The 14,599-nt window shown below is 36.5% G+C and overlaps 2 protein-coding genes across 4 annotated transcripts in view; one reads left to right on the forward strand and one right to left on the reverse strand.

The window, feature by feature from the left end:
- Window positions 1-840: 840 nt before the first annotated feature.
- Window positions 841-6,136, forward strand: LOC128866726 (putative inorganic phosphate cotransporter). 3 transcript variants are annotated; one of them, XM_054107674.1, is made up of 5 exons: window positions 841-969; window positions 1,309-1,424; window positions 1,500-1,636; window positions 3,188-4,291; window positions 4,375-6,136. In XM_054107674.1, the coding sequence occupies exons 2-5, from the start codon at window positions 1,364-1,366 to the stop codon at window positions 4,591-4,593; spliced, it is 1,521 nt and encodes a 506-aa protein (XP_053963649.1). In that variant the 5' UTR covers window positions 841-969; window positions 1,309-1,363; the 3' UTR covers window positions 4,594-6,136. The 3 variants fall into 3 exon arrangements, with proteins under 3 accessions (XP_053963649.1, XP_053963647.1, XP_053963648.1); XM_054107673.1 differs by lacking the exon at window positions 841-969 and adding an exon at window positions 999-1,110; XM_054107672.1 differs by lacking the exon at window positions 841-969 and having other exon boundaries at window positions 996-1,424.
- Window positions 6,137-12,234: 6,098 nt separating this feature from the next.
- The window catches only part of LOC128867597 (mucin-2), a 76,833-nt gene continuing 74,468 nt past the window's right edge, over window positions 12,235-14,599 (reverse strand). The window contains exons 5-7 of the mRNA XM_054108982.1: window positions 14,424-14,594; window positions 14,087-14,358; window positions 12,235-14,012 (exon numbers count right to left, since the gene is read on the reverse strand). Coding sequence (XP_053964957.1) covers window positions 13,073-14,012; window positions 14,087-14,358; window positions 14,424-14,594 — 1,383 coding nt within the window. The 3' untranslated portion in view covers window positions 12,235-13,072. The remainder of the gene's footprint in view (window positions 14,013-14,086; window positions 14,359-14,423; window positions 14,595-14,599) is intronic.

Here is a 14,599-nt window from a genome sequence, read left to right on the forward strand (position 1 = left end):
TCTGCCATATGTGAGCGGGTAGATTAGTTTGGTGGATTTATAGGTGATTAATGCATATGTGAACGTATTTTAAAGCAAGAAAATTTAGTTATATATTTTATAACTTTTGAATTTCGAGATCAATTATGAATAACATTAACCACTTAGAATGCAGAAGGCACACTAAATATCATATCACCTTGACTATTTTCCTTTTTTTGTGTTTTTTTACAAGAGTATAGGTATAACTAGTTCATTCCCTCACCAAACCTATAAAAGTTATTTAAGAATGTTTAAGTTTCCAATCTTTAATTAGAATTTGTAGATTTTTGGTAGCTTATTAAATTTTACGATAATAAAGTGCCAGTTTAGAAAGCTCAAAATACAGTTAAAAAACTGTCACTCATTCATTAAATGGAGAAAGTGTGCCTTACAAATATTACATACTGAATTAACTGTAGTATCGAGTTATCGATAACATATCAATAGTTTTTCAACCACACATGGCAACGCTACTTTGGAGGTTCTTATCAGCTGTTGATACGATTACTCAAGGTCTGTTTCTTTACACATAGTTGTGCAAGCAATATGAGGAAGAGAGATAGAATACAAGATTGCGCCTTCCCTATTTATTGCGACGTCAGTGCTGCAAATATGCAAAGAAAAAGAATGCACACAGATTTTATTACCATGGCGTCATCGACAAGAAAAGCAAAAACTGCATTTGGAGCTATTTTTAGTACTGTTGCTTTTTCAGTTTGACACGCGGCATTTCTAATTATAATTGGGAAGGTTGTGCGCGAATTATGGGGGTATGAGTTGCATCTTTTCTAAAAATCTAGCTAAACAATGTGCGAGAGCCTGAGCGACTCTTAAACTTCCAGTTCTTTTTCCTCTGGGGACATACTATAATTATAGGAAAAAGTGAAATCAGTTGTTCTACTGCTACTACACATCTAAATACAAGAAGTCTTGATATCAGCTAGAAAAGTAAAGAAACAACCCTTTTCTTTATTTCGCCCATTTACTTTTACTTTATCTCACTATGTTTTATCTTTTAAATTTTCATTGTGTTATTATCGCTCGTTCTTTGTTGACGTATTTTGAAACGTATACAAAAATTTATATTTGGTAAAGTGGTGGAAAGAACAGTGAATGATGAAAAGCTGTATTTGTGTGTGAATAAGTGAAAACGCGTCACTAGCTTACCGGACGAATGGAGATTCAGCTTGTGCTAGAAAAATATTAAAGAAAAAACGTCATACCATACGACGCGTGAACTTCCTAAAGATAGCTTAATTCAAGTACTAATTTCTCGGTTTCCAGCAGCAGGTGGGCGTTAGGTGCATGCATTGCGTTTAAGCTGATTTGAAACGCTGGTAAAATGGTTTTCTGCTGTGATTGCTTCAATGGTGGCTACCAACCAATTGATGCGGCGAGACAAGGTAAGTTCCATTAATATGTCAGTGTGAAAATGTATTACATTAATATTTCATTCTTCAACATCTTCCGACGGCTAGGCCCACGTTTTGGTGTACGTCATCTTCAATGCTTCCTTGCCTTTTGCGGTCTGGCCGTGGCTTATGCTCTGCGTGTAAACCTTTCGGTGGCTATTGTGGCCATGACAGATAGGAATTCTACAAACCCTGCCTTTGAGGTCAGTACTTTTTAATTTTTTCCAATTTTTCTAATTTTTTGCTTTTGTACATATGTATGCATGTGGCATTGGTTTACCATCAGGTGGGTGCGCTAATTGTGTTCTACATACATACATATGTACATATGTATGTATATTAAATTTCTGAAATAAAAGTAGCGTCTAGATATCAATTAGTGTATCCCTTCCTTTGTTCATAATATGCGTCATGGATGTCTAGCTATAATTATCATGAGTGCCAAACGTTTATGTTTTTTATAAGCACTTGCAGTTTGGCAAATATGTATGTAAGTGATGTGTTTGCTGCTGGGCACATTTCGTTTCGTTGATAAAAAAATAATATTATACATGTATGTATGTACATAAAAAAGATAAAGATATTCTCGCTAGGAAACCTAAATATACAGTATCGTGACAAACCTAAGCACATTTTTCTGCTGAGTGATAGAGCAAATGTAATATATAATATCTCTGTAACATATTTATACAACAAAAGACTCATGTCTGGGAATTGTAAATGTAAGTTTTAATTTTTAGAGAATTTTGTTGCCGTGACCGTGCTTGGGCAGTGATAGGTAAATGGGGAGTGATAGGTCCGCGTCGTTTCGACAATACAGAACCGGCTGATGTAAGAATGATAATGCTGTTGTTGTTGTTTAGCAGTGCAATAAAATTTTATGTAAAGAACTCTTTAAAATCAGCACGATTCTTAGATTTACTGTTTGATGACATCGTCGGCGGTGATTAGTGAGCAAACCGACTGAGGCGATATACCAAACATATATCCGGCATGTGAAGGCACCCACCTTTTTTCATGCCCCTTCAAACCTACTCATCTAACACCCCTCTCCCTCTGGACCCAACCCAACAGCATGTTTCCTGGGCCTACCTTCAGATGAGCCAGACGAGGACGACCGGTGATATAGCCTACACTGACAACAACAACAGACAGGGTTTGCTAAGCTAGTACAACAGTAACCGGAGTAACCTTAACTTTGTTTTGGTACTTAAAAAATGCTAATTCAAATCCTTTCAAGATTACAATATGGATAATGCTTAGAAACATTCTACGAATCCAACCTCCCCTTAAAAGTTTCTGAAAGCAATGACTTGGACCTACACATAATTAATAATGAAATTGCAATTAAGGAAATTTTATTCATTAAATTTATAAAAAATTCTTCAAAGATGTGGATTACTAATATACAATGATGGGGAAAATTGGTTAGGTTTTGCTCAATACTGTATACATATATATGTACACATGTATATAATATAATATAAAATCGATTATATGATTATGAGTATGTTTGTAAATTTTTATATAAATATATTATTTTTTTTTATTTTTTATAAAAAACAAATGATATAAACATTTGTTCAGCTGGATTAATACAAATACTCCTAATATACATACATATATGAATGAATGTACGTTTTTCAGAACAGCTTTTAAACAATAATGTCGATTCTGATAAACTACTATACTTACATATATAATAGCGAAAACCAGTAATTCTTATCTCTTTTCTTGCTAATTGCTACTTGCAGGAATTCGATTGGGATGAAAGCATTAAATCGTATCTGCTCAGCAGCTTCTTTTGGGGCTATGTGGTGACACAAGTACCCGGCGGCTACCTCGCTCATCACTATGGTGCAAAATATACGTTCCTCTTTGGTGTCCTAATTTGCTCATGTCTCGCTATTTTAACACCATTTTGTGCCCACGTAGGCGACTGGCCTTTGGTGTTAGCATTGCGCGCCGCTCAGGGTTTATCGCAGGGTATGATCTTCCCATCGACTCACACATTCCTCTCGAAATGGGCACCAGCCGAGGAGCGCGGTCGCCTCGTCAGCTATTGCTATTCAGGCTCACAATTCGGTACGGTGGTAATGCTTTTCGTCAGTGGTTACATAGCCTCTTCTTGGCTTGGTTGGCCCAGCATATTTTATTTGTCCGGTATCGTTGGCATTTTATGGTCATTCGTTTGGTACTACTGTAGCTCGAGCACACCGGCTGAACACCCATCGATTAGCGTAGCAGAGCTGCGTTATATTGAATCGTCTGGACAAGTACGTAGACCCTCGGATGCTGGCCGCACTACCGGTGGCGCACAAACGCAAGCACACAAAGTACCCTGGGCGGCTATATTCACTTCACCACCATTCCTCACATTAATTTTCGTGCATTCATCAAATAATTGGGGTTTCTGGACTTTACTCACCGAAATACCGACTTATATGAAGAATATACTTGGTGTGGATATACGTAGCAATGGACCGCTATCGGCGCTGCCATACTTTGCAATGTGCCTATTGTCGTATGGTTTTATCTTCTTGGCAGATATACTAAATGCGCACTTTACAATGCCTCTATGGGTATCACGTAAACTCTTCAACACCATCGGCCAGTGGGTGCCAATGGCGGCGTTGATGGGCTTGGGCTACATCAATGCGGGTGGTAGCTTTAAATTGGCTGTAACACTGCTAACCATTGCAGTCGGTGCGAATGCGGCCGCCTATTTGGGTTCGCAGGTAAATCACATAGACCTGGCGCCAAATTTTGCCGGTACAATGATGGGCATTACGAATTGTGTGGCGAATGTGATGAGCATAATAGCACCGCTCACAGTTGGATTGATTGTAACGGATGAGGTCAGTAGCATAAAATGTTAAGGGTAAATTTGTATGTGTGCATAAAAAGTATATTTATTTTTTTTTTTGTTTTTTTTTTTTAGAAAAATCCCGCACAATGGCGTATTGTGTTCTATGTGAGCGCATTCTTCTACTTTGCTGGCAATCTGCTCTTCCTTATCTTTGGACGTACGAGCCCACAGAAGTGGAATTTTCCAGAAACACGCACAAACAACGTTGAGAGCGCAGATAATAGAACCGACGATACACAAGATCTAACCGACGACGAAAATGCGCCGCTAAATCGTAACGCTGCACCATAAGGCTATGAATTCAAGGGCATTATTTTATTTTTGTGATTTGCACAAATATGTTTCTGGCTATGCATTTCAGAATGTTGTGATACAAGTTGGTTTTTCTTTTAATTATTGTAGGTAAATTACTACATACTTCAAAATCTATATTGTATATGTAAATACATTCATGAGAGTTTGTAAACTGCTATCTGCGACCAACATGACACCGTTTCCACGACAGTCGGTACTACGTTACCGAAACGATCGGGATTTATGTCCGGCCAAGAACTGTCACTCCAGCAGCAGTCCCCGTATGTAAATATGGGGAATGTTTATGCTGCTACAACAACAAAAACAAACATGACATACAATTACGATAAAAAAAAACAATTTAAACATCTTAGGTGCATATATACGAGACAAAAATATACATACACAAATTTTTTAAATTTAATTACAATTATATTGTATAGAAATATTTTCATTTAATTTTAAGCTCGAAATGTAATTAAGCGTATAAATGTAAATTATACATGACAAAAAAATCGCTGCAAGTTATTGATAAAGGAATACCAATACAATTTTTTCGAAGTCTGGCAAACATTTTCTTTTGAACTAACTAATTTATTGAAAATTGACACGGGTCGACACAAATTTTAAGTCAAGAACCAGATTACACTTTTTCGAATGTTTTTGACGTTTCCTGTGTTGTTTTTTTTTTTAGCCTTTGATTTATTATCCACGATAATTGAGTAGCATTAGATTAAGAGAATAATCTCCTAAATTTCGAATATTTTATATCTCACAGATAAAAAAAGATTTTAACGCAACAAAAAGGATTTGTACCTTAAAATACTGGGCTGGCTCGGCGTAATTTTGCAATCCTGTTGCGAAGCTGTTACTTTCTGATGTTCGGCACTTTGCAGTTAAGTTGTCTATAAATACTTTCATTGATAATTTCGATATTCAATGTAATTTACTATTGAGTAACACCAAAAAAAGAATAAAGTAATTGTGCAAATAAAATTTTTATTACGCCGATTTAAAAGTAGCGCACAACAATAACCTAATTTTGACAGTTAGAACACTATTCTTTTGCCGAAGCTGCCAGAAGTTCACATTGAACGTGATACTGTAAATAATTGGCAACGCCACGGTTGTGAATAAGCCCAGATTTGCAACTTTTAAAAAATAAATACATTTCATTGATTTCTCGAAATTTCATTTTAAGGTCACATTCAGATGTAGCAGTTCAAAATTTTGTGTAAAAGCGTAGTTTATTTAGTGCTCGGTTCAGAAGGTCAGTCATATTTTGTCGTCCTGTGAAATCCATAAAACACATTTTGGAGTTATGAGTGTCTTTAAATAAATGAGGGAGACTAAAACCAATATTTCAAATTATATATGTACATATGTATACATAATTATTTGTATCTGAAGTATTGTCTTCATTCCTTTTTAATATAGATAATTTCAACTCGATTTATTATTTGTATAAATATTTATGTAAAAACGTAAATAAATAAGTATAAAGAACTAAATATTATTTTATGTCAATGTAATAAAGTGTCTTTAATAATAAATAAAAGTTATACATATATAAAAGATAACCCAGGTGGAATATAATCCTAATTGCTCCAGTAACTGATACCCTTATTGGTTAGTAATCACTTATTCAAGTAATCAACTATTGAATTAACGAAGATTTCGAATATTAAAAAAATATAATTACTTGATAATTTAAAATATGATTTTTACAAAAATAATTAATTGTTTGTGCGCAAAGTTTGGTGTTATTTTTTTGTTCTTGAATTAATTGTTAAATTATCAAATTTATTTTATGCCGCGACAAGAGCAACGGCGTTTTGGCTGTTAACTCTAGCAACTTTTTTAGTGGCGTCGTGAAAATTAGTAGCTAACATTACAAGCAATGTGTTGTGAAACAATTTTTAGTGAAATCTCTCGCGCAACTCTCGGAAACGTTTTCAAATTTCAGTTGCAGCCAACGTCTTGGGATCCAGAAAACTGTCGAAAACGCGCGTGTTTAAATGTAAATGTAGCTATGAGGGTGTTCGAACTGTAACAATTGCGCCAGTTTTACTTTTTATTAGATGGCATCACACGTAACCTTAACTTAAGGGGTTACATGGGTTTCGTCGGATAAAAAAAGGCCTATTTTCAGTATTTTTTTTTTCTATGTAAAAATTATTTATTTAATTCAAACTTTTTTCTGTCTTATAGATACATATTTAGAGAATAATTTCTGGAATTTTCAAAAAAAAAAAAATTTAAACTCCTCCATTGTGACGTCATTTCCGGTGACCCCTCGAAAAAAGGTGTGTACGCGTTGTCAGCATAACTCCTGACAGACTCATCAAAAATGAAAAAACAAAAATAAGTTCTTTAGTTAAGACCATAAACTTGTGCTTGAACGAAGGAAAGAAAAAAAAGTAAAAATTGGAATTTCGACAGACATTTTTGCAAAAAAATGAAAATTTCGGTCAAATTTGCTTGACATTTTGTTTTTTTTTAAATAGTTGTAATTGAAAAAAAAAAAAAAAAATCTTTCGTTCAAGCACGAGTAAATTGTATTTCAAACACCTGTGTAAAATTTCATCAAGATCGGTTGAGTAGTTTTCGAGAACATTTGACAACCGACTTTGAAAACACAGTTCCGAGAAAAACGCGTTTAAAGTTTTGAATAACAATAAAAGTGGCTTGGAGCGCACACTTTCCAAAGGCTGTATCTCCGAATTTATTATTCGGATCTACTTGAAAATTTAGGATAATAAAAAAAAATAAATCGATTTTTTGAACCAACGAAACCCATGTAACCCCTTAAACGTAACGAAATTCGCTGTCATCTCTTATTGATGCCATATCCGTTAACAACTGATATTTAAATATATTGACATTTATTTGTGGACGAAGGGGAATCGTCTGAACACCTTCTCAGCTCCCCTCCTCGCGTCTGGCAAAGATTTGGTCACCCGGGGTCTCACTTTTTCGCTGCACCTGCGGATATAGCGGGTTTAAATATCATACATCTGGTGAAGTTCATTAGTGGGTTGATGCGGCTAATTACGAACGTAAGTCAGCAACCGTCGGCGTCGTCGTAAGTGCATTGTCATCATCCCCCTAATCCTAAGGCTCTTTCTTTCCTCCCTTTATCCCTTCCGCTGTATGGTATCACAACGGACGAATTTTGAATATTTGTCCAAGTGAGCCCCATGCAAAGGCAGCCATTAAACCTAACCTAACATAACATTTATTTGTTCATTTCGAAAGTGCAAAAACTAAATAAAAAATAACAGCAAGAACACTGATGAGGAAATTAGTAAGTAGGAGTTCTACGCGCGAAAAGGAGTTCTACGCAAAAATACGGTGGATTGCGTAGCCGGAGTTGGACTGATGAGGGTTATTTTTTTGAAGCGCGGCCGAAGGCCGCCCACGCGAAAAGGAGTTATACGCAAAAATACGGTGGATTGCGTAGCCGGAGTCGGACTGATGAGGATTATTTTTTTGAAGCGCAGCCGAAGGCCGCCCACGCGAAAAGAAGTTCTACGCAAAAATACGGTGGATAGTTAGCAGTTTATTCTTAGGCGATGACTACCAAGAACGACAGAATACAAGATTACACCTTCCGAATTCGCTTTGCCGTCAGCCTCCATGAATAAATAACGTTAGATTCGTCAAAATCGGCAAAAAAAATACATAACTGTTTTGGGAAGACGCCACCTTAAGTATTCAATTCGCTTTGTATGTCGTATACATTATAGCTTGTTACCTCTAATCGATTACGGTGTTGCCTATAGAATCAGCAGACAAATTTGAGTGTCGAGATGTTGAGGATTACAGGTGATAACATCCGTAATAAATAAAACCCAATGATATATGTAAATGCAGTTAAGCAAGGAAATAGGCAGGTAGGTGAAATGGTTGAAGTACCACTTTGGCACTCCCCAAGTGGCACTAAAGCGTTATTTTGATACCATTATGAGACCTCCAAAATGCGGATATCCACAGCCAGCCAGAGCTGTTGATGTAATGAAGAAGGTTGATGGGATTTAGGAAGGACCACTGCCCCAGGCTGTCGAAGAAAGGAGCACCCAGTGACCTTAATCGTCTAGCTGCCAAACCTGAACGTTTACAGAGAAAGCCCACAACATTATCCTTCTCCGAAAGGTTCCTAAAGCTTTTGCAATATGGGTTAAATGGTAAACTTAGCTTTTCTACGTGTGAGCCGAACGAACAATGGCCAGTAAGCACAGCTACGAGTTTGTAAATTGAATGGTGTGGGGTCCCTATGGCTTTCTAAGTTCCCGTCTATTGTACTAGGGTACCAGGGGTTTTTTTTCGAAATAGCACACGAAGAAACGGTTTCAGCGTGATCTTGAATGTGATAGTCGATCACTCTCTCGAACACATTTGCCAAAGTCCTTGGCAAGGGAATATCCACTTCTACTTTCATTCAGATAATATTTTCTCCTATTTGCATGAGGATTTCATACAAGTACTTGAACAAAGGATTATCTCTAAATTGGAAGGTCAATTAACACCAATTTATAACAATAAAAACTGATGCTCGCATAGCTACCAGAGAGCTAGTGAACAAAGGTGTGATATCAAAATTTTCGACATTGCTTGCCTGCTCTCTTCTATATATTCTTTCATTTTGGTGTCACTTCTTAGCTACAAAACCAATCTTTACACTATCTTGACGCCAGAGTCAAGCTGTTGTGATGCGGTTTCCGTTAAATGTGGCTATAAACTGTCAATGTAAATAGCAAAGTTCACAAGCGAATGTACCCAAAACAAATGATTTATGATTATTCATATCTATAGTATGTCGAAAAAATCAGCTGAACTTTTGTCATAAATCCACCTTTCGTGTATTCTATTATTTTTGACAATCTTCCATTAAAAAGGTAATATAACAGAGACGCAATGTTGCTGTCATTATTGAGTCTGTCTTCGAAATTTTTTGTGTGTATTTTAAAAAAGAAGAGTAGGCAAAAAACTGCATTTGAAGGTTTTATATTAATTTGTGCTTTCATAATTTAACGCACGGCAGTTCGTTTTCATTAGTTTGCTTAGTTTAAATCTCACAAATCCCAATATTATCAAACCTTTCACTGAATTTTCACAAACATGTATTTTATCCTCTTTTTGTTTGTTTTGTTCGCTTGTTTGTATTGGGAAGGGAACTGACGTCAGTCTTGTCCAAATCGCGAAGCGAAAAATAAAGTAACTGTATTACCAAGGCGCCACCTAAGGTAGTCAATTCGCCTTGCCTCAAGAAAACTGATCAAGGCAGTATATATGTAGATGTTATGGGTGGTATAAGCCACATGCTGAAGTTGTGCATAGTTAACGGGGCATTATTTTAAAGGCCGATAATAAATTTTTGCTCCTAAAGCAATTTGCTTATGCTGCCAAACCAAGGTGGATTTAATAAGGTGACAGCATTCACCCAGCTGAATTTTTCGCCGTAGGTATGGCTTACGTCAAAATGATATGCTTTGTTTGTATGTATTGGTATGTTTACATTCGTATGTTTACATTTGCTTACTGATTTTGACATGATGCTTGCACCAAACGCAACAACAAATACATGTAGGGTTTTACTTATATGTGTTTGCTGTCACCTGTAATAAATTCGCCTTGTGCCAAACTATATATTTACCTTCTTACATAAAGTTTGGCAGGCAGGGTTACCATAAAACTTTGTGATAGTGAATAACAAAGTTTCCACGCTCAATTCCTTTCTCAAATTAATTTGATATACAGCCATGGACAGATAAATAGCACAAATGTGAACCTTATATGTTAAGTTAAGTTTTTAGTACGAATGAATTTGTTTGTTTACATTTATTACCGTTATTAAGCTTACATTTATACGAGGAATTTACCGTTTTTATCGATGAAATTTTTTGCATTCTATTTTATTTATGTTTATTGCTGTTTTGAAGTGAACACAAAAATAGCATTTTTTAACTTGTCAGCGGAGAGTAAAACTTTGATATCGTTTCAGCGATTTTTAGTATACGTTTTTGTTTCTTAAATAAAATTTTAAAGTAGTTACTAAAAATGGGACGTGGAAAACATTGCCCGCCGGAGAAAACAGCTCTTATATACCGTATGAGTCAAAACGGAAAAAGCTATGTAGAAATAGCCTAAATGATGATGTGCTCTCGGAAACTGGTTTATAGTGATCTTAATTTCGTTAAGAAAGATTCATCCTAACTAAGCAAAAAAGCGGAAAGAAAACCAAAGCCGTGAAAAACTTACACAAAGGCAAAGCAGATCCTTTTAAGTCGGCACGGCAAATAATGCTTGAAATGAACCAAGAATCTGGTCTACAAGTGTCTAGCTGTTTGGCCGCATAAGCAGAAAAAAACCACTCCTCTCAAAAAGACATACCAAACACCGACTTGCCTTTACAAAAGCCCTCTACGACCAATCTATTCAGTTTTGGAAAAACGTACTTTTGACCGACGAAACCAAAATAAATAAGATGGGACCAGATGGGTAAATTATTGTACGTCGTCCAAAAAATCAAGCGCTAAATCCTAGGTTCACAAAAAATACGATTAAACACGGCGGCGGAAGCATCATGATTTGGGGAGGTTTTTCCTGGCATGGTATTGGGCCGATTGCTCGCGTGGTTGGTAAAATGGATAGACTCCAGTATCTGGATATACTCCAGAATAAAATGGAGCCATTTGTGTTTGAGTTTATGCCATTACATTGAACATTTATGCAGGGCAATGATCCAAAGCAAAGACGGTGAAGCAATGGCTCAGAAAAGAAAAAATTAATGTACTGGATTGGTCGGCGCAGAGCCCCGATCTCAATCCAATAGAAAATTTGTGGAATGACGTGAAGGTCAAAATGGCTAACAAAAATTTTAAAAATGTTAGTGATTTGTGGGCCGTAGTTGAGGAGGCTTGGTACCCGATTCTAAAAGAAAGAAGCCACACGTTTTTAGAAAGCTTGGTGCGACGGCGGATATAGTACATACAAAATACTAATCTGGTAAAACAATATTACGCGTATTACTTAACTATCTGATTTATTCACTATTTTTGCTTTTATTTGGAATTTTTTAGGATATGCTATTTATGTGTCCAGAAGGTTTCGTGAATTATCAACGTTCTCGTAAATTAAATCAGAACTGAAATTCTTTTTGACCATTTTTTTGTTTTAAAGTGGAAGTAAATAAGCTTTTTATTTTCTTTGTTGCTTGTTTCCCAATAAAAAATAATTATTTAAACACATATTCAACTCTTTGCTTTCAAAGTTTAAATGTGCTATTTATATGACCAGGGCTGTATATAATTGGGGCGTACACCCGTTTTGGGTGTTTGGCTGAGCTCTTCCTCCTGCTATTTGTGGCGTGCGTCTTGATGTTGTTCCACAAATGGAGGGACATACAGTTTCAAGCCGATTCCGAACGGCAGATATTTTTATGAGGAGCTTTTTCATGGCAGAAATACACTCGGAGGTTTGCCATTGCCTGCCGAGGGGCGACCGCTATTAGAAAAAAAGTTAATTTTTGGTGTTTCACCGAGATTCCAACCTACGTCTTCTGAATGATAGTCACGCACCAACCCACTCGACTACGGTGGCCGCTTTGATAATTAATTAATTTGATAGGTGTGCTTGTTTATGTATGTAGTATATTAAGTTTATTGGATTTCTAAATGTGTATATTACAGTCTTATAACTACTTAATTCGCGCTTAATTACCACATACTACAATTTTTATGTTTAAGTACAATAACAATGCAGCATAACTCTTTTTTTACTTGCTTGTGCGGGTTATTAGAAATACATTTTATATATAAATCGTTTCGTTAGATTTTTAATTATTAGAGAAAAAATGTGCAATTACATCTTCCGGTAAAATACATTTTTTTTTATATTAAAAATTTATATAATAATTAAAGTAACTGAAACAAAAACATACTGGACGCGTCACAGGTTTTTGTGTTATTATTTTTCTCTAAAACTAAACTAGATTTTCGTAAACTTAAATTACAAACTAATTAATTACAATAAAGTCAAATATTACATATAGACAGCGTGCAATGGAAGAGACGAAAAATTAAAAAAAAAAAATACTATTTGCTAAAAAATTACATACACATATACATATATAAGATTGTAAGTAAACTAAACGGTGAAGTTCTAATAATCAATTGTTTTATAAAAAAAATATTTTATTTTAAAAACAGATTGTGTAGTTTATTGAAATTATTTTCTTTCTTCGTCTCCATTTTCTTCATGTTATCACAATCTTCTCTCTGAATACGAACTATGTTCTCGTGTAGACGCTTATACACATACACAAATGTACGAATACTTGCACGCAAGTCACTTTCTTTAACTTCGTTGTGCTGCAAATTCCAATATGCACATAGACGCATACACGCATACACGTATGTATATGGTATGTAAACCCTTACGCTTGCTTATTACTCAGTATGTACTTCTCAACTAGTTAATGCAATTTATGGTTCGCTGGCAAATCTTCGGAACGTATACAACGTCCGCGGTAGCAAATCTCCGTTTCGGATGTCACTTTCGTTGATGTGGAAGTCGCATATACGACTTGATCCATTAAACTCTTTTGCAATGGCTTCTTAGCGGCGGTTTCCTCAGTTGTCGCTGAAATCGTTGACTCTGTAGTTGATGTCACATCAGCTGCAGCATTCATCGCTTGCGTAGTCGTATCCGGCTTCGTTCGCTTGATATTCATGTACTCTTGTCGTCTCTTGCCGACCGCAGCCAGCGCTGCAGTCACCGCATGATCCTCTGATTCCTCGATAGCGAATAAATCATGAAGTTGTCTCTTGACTTCAGAGAATATGCTTGGTTGTGATTCCAGATCATCTACAGCGTCGTCCATGCGTCGTGTAGCGCTCTCTGCTGTGACACTTTCGGCCTCATTTTCCACTGGTGCGTTTGTGGTCTTCTCAACAGCCTCATCCATTGCTAGTGTTGTTGCATAGGAGGTGACTTCCAATTGTTCGGGTGTTGTCGGCTCATCGGTGTACATTGTGCTTAGCGGACTAGCAGTTGTTGTTAGTGTAGTTCCTGTGATTTTTCCAATTGATGCGGGGGTGAGTGGTGTGGTCGTTTTAAGTTCATTAACTATTTCAATGGTGGACTTTTCCTTTCCGTATAGCGAGTTGTAGAGCTGGGAACCAAGGTTTTGGGACTCAGCTGTTTCAAAGCTCTCGCTGTTTGGGGTTGACGGCAATCGGAGTTTCTTGAATTTGTTGCGTCTATTGATGCGATTAAATATTGTAGTCTTTTGCGATTCGAAGAATGTGTCATCTGTGCTACGTGTGCTGGTCTCTTCGACTGATTCGAGTGGTTTCTCCTCGGGTGCCTTGCCCATGACTTCTTCCAAAAGTTCAGCAAAGGATTTTTCTGGCCTGAAGGGATGTATATTTATGAAATAATTAGCTTAAGATCATCTAACTCTAATAATAAGAATGTATGCACTTACTTTAAATTTGGCGCCCTAACTGTCGGCTTCACTTCACCGAAACTAGCGGAAACATTCACTTCAAAGTTGTCCGCCTTCTTGTCATTTTCAGGGCCAATCGTTACAATTTCCGGTTCCTCTTCGAATTTGTGCTCACTTTCTTTTGCACGGTCTTTGGGGTTCGATGGCTTAAAGTGATGATTACTGCCTAATTTTAAGGCTGGCGACCATTGCGATTCCTGACCATCCAATTGGAAGCTCGGTCTTTGACGGCGTCTTTGTGGTGGTGCAGCCTTTCAAAAAGACAAAATTAAACCTTTAGTTCATTGAACTTTGAATTATTTATAACAAGCCTTACATCATTTTCATATAAATCATGATTAAAGCGGTTTATTTTGCGGAAGTTATTCTTGGGCTCTTCGACTTCGGATTCTTCTTCGGGGCTTGGCGTTGAAGAGACTGAATATTGTGGACGACGTGTACGTGAACGTACCTTAATCACTTTACGCGGTGGTATGCGTGGACGCAGCTTTA

The sequence above is a fragment of the Anastrepha ludens genome, chromosome 6 (assembly GCF_028408465.1).
Source record: "Anastrepha ludens isolate Willacy chromosome 6, idAnaLude1.1, whole genome shotgun sequence".
NCBI lineage: Eukaryota > Metazoa > Arthropoda > Insecta > Diptera > Tephritidae > Anastrepha > Anastrepha ludens.

What these genes read in the sequence shown, in the direction of transcription:
- LOC128866726 (XM_054107674.1), top strand. Translation starts at nt 1,364, where the DNA reads ATGGTTTTCTGCTGTGATTGCTTCAATGGTGGCTACCAACCAATTGAT. An exon ending in AATTGATGCGGCGAGACAAG is followed by an intron (nt 1,425 to 1,499) that starts GTAAGTTCCATT and finishes TCCGACGGCTAG; the next exon opens with GCCCACGTTTTGGTGTACGT. An exon ending in CTACAAACCCTGCCTTTGAG is followed by an intron (nt 1,637 to 3,187) that starts GTCAGTACTTTT and finishes TGCTACTTGCAG; the next exon opens with GAATTCGATTGGGATGAAAG.